At 41.8% G+C, this 9,203-nt stretch overlaps 1 protein-coding gene across 2 annotated transcripts in view; it reads left to right on the top strand.

Moving 5' to 3' along the window:
* The window catches only part of LOC109951202 (hyaluronan and proteoglycan link protein 1-like), a 26,351-nt gene extending 17,701 nt beyond the window's left edge, over window positions 1-8,650 (top strand). For both annotated transcript variants that reach the window (XM_020585544.1, XM_020585545.1), the window contains exons 4-6: window positions 2,523-2,721; window positions 3,169-3,471; window positions 4,859-8,650. In XM_020585544.1, the coding sequence (XP_020441200.1) occupies window positions 2,523-2,721; window positions 3,169-3,471; window positions 4,859-5,148 (792 nt within the window). In that variant the 3' untranslated portion in view covers window positions 5,149-8,650. The remainder of the gene's footprint in view (window positions 1-2,522; window positions 2,722-3,168; window positions 3,472-4,858) is intronic.
* The last annotated feature ends 553 nt before the right edge of the window (window positions 8,651-9,203 follow it).

Below are 9,203 nucleotides of genomic sequence, written 5' to 3'. Positions count from 1 at the left end.
ATTAGGGGAAAGACGCCTTTGAGCAGCCCAGTCGGGATGGGGTCCAGGAGACCTGTTGATGATTTAGATGAAGCAATTGTTGAGGTCAACTCAGATAGATCTATAGGGGAGAAGTAGTCCAAGTATAAATGAGGTCTTACAGATGTTTCTAAAGCCATTGTAGTAGATGGCACATCTGTGAGAGCTGTGGGAGTGGTCCGACCAATTTTTTTCTCTAATAGTTGTGATTTTATTTGTAAAGAAGCTCATGAAGTCATTGCTGCTGAGATCTAAGGGAATGTTAAGCTCAACAGCACTGTGGCTCTTTGTCAGCCTGGCTACAGTGCTGAAAAGAAACCTGGGGTTGTTCTTATTTTCCTCAATCAGTGATGAATAAAATGTGGTTCTGGCACTATGAAGGGCTTTCTTATATGTTATTAAACTATCTTTCCAGGCTGTGAAAAACTCTTCTGACTTAGTGGAGCGCCACCTCCTTTCCATTTTTTGTGATGCCTGCTTTAGGGAGCAGAGCTGCGAGCTGTACCATGGGGCTAGCCTTCTCTGTTTCACTGCCTTCCTTTTCAGAGGGGCAATGGTATAAGTGTATTACGCAGGAAGGCTGCAGTACTATCAACAAGATTATCGATTTGTGTGGGAGTAAGGTTAAGGTGGCCTCCTTCCACTGTGTTGGCAAACGGCACTGAAGTAGATAAAGATGGAATTATTTCCTTAAACTTGGTAACAGCATTGCCAGATAGACATCTGCTGTAGTGGAATTGTTTCCCACATAGAGTATAATCCATTAATGGGAATTCAAAAGTTATTAGAAAATGGTCAGACAGAAGAGGGTTATGGGGAAAAACTATTAAGTGTTCAGTTTTGATGCCATATGTCAGAACCAGATCAAGAGTGTGATTAAAACAGTGAGTGGGTTTATTTAGTTTGAGAGAAGCCAACTGAGTCTAATAATGAACAGAATGCATTGTTGAGGCTGTCATTGTCGGCATCTACATGAATATTAAAGTCGCCTACTATGATTATTTTATCTGTACTAAGCACTAAATCAGACAGAAAGTCTGAGAATTCACTTAAAAACTCTGAATAAGGAGCAGGTGGACGGTATACAATAACAAACAGAACAGGCTTTTGAGTTTTCCAGTTTGGGTGTGAGAGACTCAGGGTGAGACTTTCAAATGAGTTATAACTATGTTTAGGTCTAGGGTTGATTAATAGGCTTGAGTCAAAGATCGCTGCCACGCCACCACCTCGGCCTGTGTTTCGAGGGATGTGACAGTTACTGTGACCAGGTGGAGTGGATTCATTTAGACCAACATGTTCTTCCTGCTGTAACCATGTTTCAGTAAGACACAATAAGTCAATGTGATGTTCACTTATCAAATCATTCACTAACAGAGATTTAGATGAGAGAGATCTGATATTTAATAGTCCACATTTGATTGTCCTATTACTTTCTACTATAAGAGGAGTCATCTTAATTTTAATTAGGTTCTTATGAATAACTCCTCTGGAGTTGATTCTTGATTTATATAATTTAGGTGGGCAGGGGGCAGACACAGTCTCTATGGGGTACTGGGAGTGTTAGGTGGGTAGCAGCTGCAAGGAGACAGCAGGGAGGCGTGTAAGACTGTGACCCTGCATCCTGGACTCAACTCTGGGTTGTCATAATTTAGGTTGTAAAACAAACTCGTCCAGATTTCTAGATAAGAGAGCCGCACCACCCAAAGTGGGATGGATGCCGTCTCTGCTAATCAGACCAGGTTTTCCCCAAAATGTTTTCCAGTTATCTATGAAGCCCACATTATTTTCTGGGCACCACCTAGACAACCAGCGGTTGAATGACGACATGCGGCTAAACATGTCATCACTGGTCACATTGGGTAGGGGTCCAGAGAAAACTACGGAGTCCGACATTGTTTTAGCGAAATTACACACCACACACACATACAGTGTATTATGTACTTCCAGCACAGAGAGGAGGTTCTGACTTGTGTCCATTTGTTAACTGTATCCTCTAGTGTTTCTTGACCACTAACACTGCTAAGGAGATAGAGTTCGATAAGTGGGTCCCTGTTCTGTTTGTGCATTGCTAGCATGCACATGAGTATTGTTCAGTTCTCAGCCCTGTTCTCATTCCTGGATGTCTGTAATGTCTTAAAAAGTCATCAGTGAGTAAAAAAAAAATTGAGTCCAGTGCCACGTGAAATCATGGCATACATTGTATGCCGATGACTCCGTTTTTTATTGTTGTCAGCTACTGATTACAGCTACTGTGAGTTAAGAAGTAGCATAATAAACTTCACTTGACACTTTAGTCAGAGGGCTTTTTGCACATGGATCAAACCAAGGTACCTTAAAGCAAAACATTTGGGTTTATATGATAAAAATGAGGCTGCCACCAGCAAGTGTAAAAAAGGCAATTTGTTGTTTTATGTGGGTTATGTGCCATATTATTTCTACAGTCTTTAATCAGATGTTACTATTGTGAAAGTGTACTTTTATAGAATCTTTTCTTCTTGCACTAGGTGGATGTTTTTGTTGCCATGGATTATCACAAAAGGAGTTATGGCAGTTTCCATGGACGTGTCCACCTACAAGGCTCCTCGCCCATGGATGCCTCTCTGGTCATCACAGATATCACTCTGGAGGATTATGGGAGATACAAATGTGAAGTAATTGATGGGTTGGAAGACGGAACAGCAGTGGTGTCCCTTGACCTAGAAGGTATAATAATTGCGTGAACTAAATCTTTAAAGTGGGAAAGCATGTGGCTCTTTTTCCACCTAAAAATAAAATGTCTGGTAAATGTCACTGTACTGTAACAGGCTGCAGGCAGACTAAATTTATCACGAGCAGCAACTGCCTGGGGGAATGTCAGGAACCAGTGTGTTCTGTAAGCTTAGTGTACATCAGTGCCAGAACAGCTTCATTATGTTTGAGAGTAGCCGAGACATCAGCCCTTACTGCCTGGAGCCAAAGAACGCTGGCACCAGACTGGCAGGGAAACAGCTGTGCTTACACAGCAGGATGTGCTTTCGCTTTTGGCCATTAGGTTAAATGACAGGAATGACTACAAAGCCCAGAGGATGGATCCTCATTTTGTCAGCTAACTGCATGTCCTCTATCAGATCTTTGTGTGCTCTCTTTTCCTGTTTCCCACGCTCCATGTAGGTGTTGTCTTCCCCTACTTCCCCCGCCTGGGTCGCTACAACCTGAATTTCTATGATGCTGAGCGAGCATGTCACAACCAGGATGCCATAGTGGCATCCATTGACCAGCTGTATGATGCGTGGCAAGAAGGGATGGACTGGTGCAATGCCGGCTGGCTGAGTGATGGGTCAGTCCAGTATCCGGTCATCACCCCCAGAGAACCCTGTGGAGGCAAGAACATGGTGCCAGGCATTCGCAACTATGGCCAGAGGGACAAGGACAGGAACCACTATGATGTGTTCTGCTTCACCTCGTACTACAAAGGTGAGGGACACTATACCCGTGTGTGTGTGTGTGTGTGTGTGTGTGTGTGTGTGTGCGTGTGTGCTCACCTTTATTTACCCAGGTGGCTCCCCAAGACAATAGTCCAATAAAACAGCAGGCTGGCGGGTCAGACCTCTGCCACTGTTGGTTGAACAAAGAACAGTGAGTTTCTCATCAGAATCTTTGCTATGAGAATAAGCACTGAACACAAAGTACAGCTCAGGTTGATGGAAATGTCTTTAGTTTTGCAAGTATTTCATCATAAACCAACAAATGAAAAATACATAAAAAGCCAGAAGATCACCAAAGTTGCATTTCATTGTAAATGAAATATCAGTGTCAGAACCAAATTTCAGGGCAATTCATCCAATAATTTCAAGATATTTCCCTCAGAAACACAAATGCTTAACCTATGGTAGAAATAACAGAAACCTGAGTAGCAGGTTCAGTCACAAATTTACCTACTTAATAGGTGAATAAATAGAGGAGATAGTCTGACGAAGCCAAAACTCCTGTGGCAACTTCCCCATGAGAACAACAGGTTTCAGCTCACGACCATCATGATGGAAAAGAAAATGTTCACAGGATGAGCACGAAATGCTGATCTGATGTAAATCAAAGTTTAACTAAGAGATCCTGAAACTGACATGAAGTTTTACGCTGATTATTTCTCTAGCGAAGTGTCACCACTCATTTTGTGTATGTTAAACTACAAAAGCACACTGTACCGTACAGTGGTGTTACACGGTGATGTGTTTTTTCCCCTCGTAAACAATCTTTGGCTGGATACAGACTCCAGCTGCAGAGAGCCCGTTAACTAGAAAGCACATTTTAGCTGTTACTGAATTAATGTTGATTAGCTGCAGCTGCTCTAATCTGCTGCTGATGTCATTTCAGCAGGTCAAAGCAAAAGTCCACAAGCAGGAGGAAAGATGAGAGGTTGGATTAAAGATCTGTTAGCATCAGAGCTAGAAAGAAACACGGTATTTTACCAACTGTGAACACAGATCCAGAAGAAAAGCATCCTCTTCGGTGTTCAGTCTTTCCTCTCTACTGAAGCCCCGATGGCTCTGTATCTGTGGGCACTGACCAAGAGCCAGTTCCTAGAGAAGCAACCTGCTAAAGGCTGAAATGTGCTGCCCTACTAATAAAATTTGTGAAGGAGAGGTCATCGTTTTAGATACCTTATAGTGATAAATGCTTAATGCTTGTAGTTTAAAGTTGAGGTACATTCATTTGTGATGCTTGTTCTAAGAAGCACCTGCATATCACAGAAATGCTGCAGCTGTTAGTGGCTGTTGATGGGGATTCAGATTTTCATTCACAAACATGCATTTGTTATGTTTTTATATCTTTATGTCTGTTCGGTGTGTTTTTGTCTTCCCAGGTCGGTTCTACTACCTGATCCATCCCTCCAAGTTAACCTACGACGAGGCGGTCAGGGCTTGTCAAAAAGATGGTGCTCAAATAGCCAAGGTCGGCCAGATGTATGCTGCCTGGAAGCTACTGGGATTTGACCGCTGTGACGCCGGCTGGTTGGCTGACGGCAGCGTCCGTTATCCCATCTCCAACCCCCGCCGGCGCTGCAGTCCCACAGAAGCTGCTGTGAGGTTTAATGGCTTCCCCGACAAAAAGCACAAGCTGTACGGAGCGTACTGCTTCAAGAGCCTCAACTGAGCTACAAACACACACACACACACACACCGGCAACCTGTAAACACATACAGTACATGCACACCTTAGCCCTTTACCCTACTCTAAACCCAATCCTACCTTTAGCCATCAAACCATGTCTTCACAATGCTAAAATGTCCTCACAATGATGGGTTTGAACTAAAATGTGTCCACACAGCCATAGAAACACAAACACAAACACACACATACACACACACACACACACACACACACACACACACACACACTAGTGGAGTGAAGAGGGATTTGAGATATGAACCAACACATTCAAACTGTGATGCTTTGTTTCATGGAAACCTTAAGACAGATTCCTGTTGCTTTGTCATCTGGGACCTGATGCTCTACGATGGGTAGTTTACACATATTTAAGGTTCATATTATTTAATCAATGAATCTGAGAGGAAGAGGGTGGGCTGGTGGGGGGTGGTGGACATCACAGCTACAGTACAGCCATTCTGTCATTCAAGAATGGACTGTCCTATTACAAGGGACGACACATCTGAACTAAGAACGGTGTAACATCAGAATTCCTGGACTGAAACTTTGGGCACTTATCTTGTTTTGTTCAGGACCTGAAAGAACAACAAAGCCATGAAACACTGCTGAACAAGAAAGATTGAATGTCACAGGAACACGAGCTCAACCGATCTTTGCTGTCCATTCTTAACAAGGTGCTATGACTGGTACTTTGTACGTCATCATACCGTCCAGTATTTTGCGTCTTTATACAAATGTGTTGGACCAAACATCGTCTCATCGCTAACAAGAACAAGGAGCATCAATGCTTAGCATTATCTTTTATATGTAGAATGTGATCATATAGAAATGTCTATCTGTTAATGAATTGTTTTATATATATATATACTTTAGAAATATTTACATTACTATATTTGTCTTTTTGGCCAAATTATGCAAGACTCTTGTTTACTTAAAACATAACAGAGGAAAAACTCCACAGTACAAAAAAGATAGAAATGTAACTTTGCACTGACCATACAGAAGATGCCTACAGCAGAGGAGAGTAGTTCGCCCTATGCAGCAAAATAAAATGCCTGGCATTAATAAACACAGGACTGTGCTGCAGAGTACTGTTACTCTACAAGCTCAGTATCTTAGTTTGGCTTGAACCTCAGAGCATGAATTAGCTTCGCCAAGCACACAGCAGCGCAGCTCTCAGTGTAGCGTGATACGCACTCTCTAGCACCTCGAAAAACTGGTATTTTTGATACAAACATTGTAGTTTATTATAGTGAATGAGCCACGTTTGTGTAACCAGCTCTCTGTACTCCACGACATAGTCACATCCTGTCACTTCGCTAATGCCAAACCTAGCGGGGAACAACAAAAACAGTTGTTTCATCTTTTATTCAGTAGCAAATATCTTCATGATCCCACAGATGTCTTCTGTGTGCCAAGAATCATTAAATCAAAACCAAAACTAAACCAAACTAATATTATAACTAACTTTAACTATAGAAGGCCACAGCGATACCTAACGTACAGTTTTAATTACATTTTTGGATGAAAAATATTTAGCAACTTTTGCCATTACAGGAAACGAGAAACTAAAAAAAAATCAGCTTTGAAACTAAAACCATTTGAGCACAATGGGGAACACTTTGTAGTCATGGAGGAAGGTACGGCGTGCTAAGGTCACACATGGGACCTAGCCAGACTCTCAGTGAGCATGGCTTTCCTGGCAGCAAACCGCTCCCTGAATGCTGTCTAAGCTCTGCAAGTAAGCTCTGCAAGACTCTGGACCGTACAACCTGGCTCTGGGCGGGTCTGCGGCCAACCTCCACCGGCTGGCTGAATGAGACAAAAATACAATGCATTCAAAAAAATTATTCCTGTATGGAGGAACTCAGGGTTTCTTCCATGTAAGGATATCAGAGGATAAACTGTGTAAGCTCACTGCACACAGTCCCAGCTGGCCCTGGCACTGGTTTAGGTCATCTACTTGGACCTGGTGCACCTTAGCTTTACTTGGCCCCATGTTTGACAAGCCTCTGAATAATCAGTCCTGCTACATTTATCACTGAAGGACTGCTGGACAAACCGAAGAAATAGCTTTCTGTAATGAGTAACCACAGATGATGTGGGAGATAACTGTGGTTTACAGAACAGCTGTGAAGTAAGCACAGTACTGAAGAGTCCACTGCAGCAGATGTTCCTTTTAACTTGTATTAATTTCAGTCATTTTAAACAATTTCCAAACAACATCAAGTGTCACTTTGTTAAACGAATGTTTCAACTTTTAGAGGAGTGCAACCCATAGACTGTATTTAAAAATAGACAGCATCTCTTGAAACCTCCACAAGTGGCCCGCCCCCTGCTGGCTAGTTGCAGTATAGGTCATAAACCACACCCCCTCCATGTTAGTGGATGAGATATGAGCCAACACAAAAGTGCCAGGTACAAATCAAATAAAATTTTCCCAAAGGAGATTTCTCTCATTTTAGGTAGATATCATCACACTGAGTTATCTACAAGTGTTTATTTTTCTGATAGGTTTTGTTTTAAATAAGTTATTTTACAATATAAAAACAGGCTTATTTTGTATGATTAGTGGCTTTGACTGGTGGTCTGATACCATAACTCCACCTCTGGAGGCTACTGTGCACAATCTGGTTGCAAAGTGCATCACAAGATGGCAGCTTGGCTTCATTTTTGCATAGTTGTAGGAAATGGTAATGTGTCGTCCATCTTTACATACAGTCTACGGTGCAACCTCACGTCAAGACTTTAGCAAGTTGCAGCACCACACGGAAATAGTTTCAGCTTTTAACAGCCCATAAAACCATAACTGGGTCTTTTTACATTTCAGTTTCAAGAAACAGCATATTTCATGTTAGTTTGTAAAATTTAGAGGTGCTGATTAATATCTCACATCTGTCTGTTAAATAAAGCTACAGCCATCAGGCAGTTAGCTTAGCTTAGCATAATGACAGGAAATGGGGAAACAGCTTGTCTGGTTCTGTCCAAAGGTAACAAAATCAGTCTAGCAGCTGACTTATTGACTCAGTTTTTATATAAATTAAATTAAACAAATGGAATAGAAGGCGTTAATTGATGAGCTTTAGAGATCCCGTTAGATGGATTTCTTAAAAACCCTGGACAGAACAAGGCCTGTTTCTTGAGCGAATTGTCTCCTGGCTGTAGTTTTCTTATTTAGCATACAGTCATGACGGTGGTATCAATATTCATGTATAACTTTTAGAAATTTGATTTGTTACCTTCTGTTTTCTGTACTGTGTGACTAAGACTGCTCATCTGGAGCCATGTTAATAACTGAAGCATACAAGGAAACATTTGGTGCCCAAAGACAAAAGGACAATAAAAAGGTACCTACACGATGACTCTGCCTCTACTTCTTCACACAGGCCCCTCTGAGTTTTGTGTTTATCTGAAATGCATCAGGACAACCTATGAGCAACCATGCTGCAGTTGCAAAAGTTAAATAAAAGTCAAATAAAAGAGTTCATGCAGGCTGGAGCCGAGCTGTAATTGACTTCTTTTTGCAGAGAGTGCCAGGTGTAATTCCTGGGAAATGCCGTAATGTGCTCAATGTGTTTCCAAAGGGAGGGGTGCTGCTTACACAAATGTTTTCCTGACAGAAACACAGAGACCAGTCATGGTGCTGTTTTCAGTTGACTCACTAACTGAAATGCAGTACAGAGCCAAAGCGTGGGACTGTTTTAGAAACTGAATGACGGCATCTTGGTTGCATGTTTGTTTGAATGTGACCAACAGGACAGCAAAAGTGTCAGACCAGCTTTTATCAGCATTCATTTACTCTGACTGTCTACAAATAAGCTCATATAGTATTTTCTAAAGGTAAATATCTACATGGATGCACCACGTTTAATCTCATTACAAAAACTACGCTTTGCTTTTCAGGATACCCTGCATCTCTTTACTCCTGTCAGAGTTCAGGAGGAAGCATCTGCTAAGAGCTTTCCTAACTATATCATTCATATTGTCAAAAATATCCCGACCAAACCCAACAAGTATTTATGTGTATTACAGCCTGATGT

Source organism: Monopterus albus, unplaced genomic scaffold (genome assembly GCF_001952655.1).
Source record: "Monopterus albus unplaced genomic scaffold, M_albus_1.0 scaffold369.1, whole genome shotgun sequence".
NCBI lineage: Eukaryota > Metazoa > Chordata > Actinopteri > Synbranchiformes > Synbranchidae > Monopterus > Monopterus albus.
The sequence above is the reverse complement of the archived record's forward strand: the minus strand, read 5'-3'. Positions and strand labels throughout refer to the sequence as shown.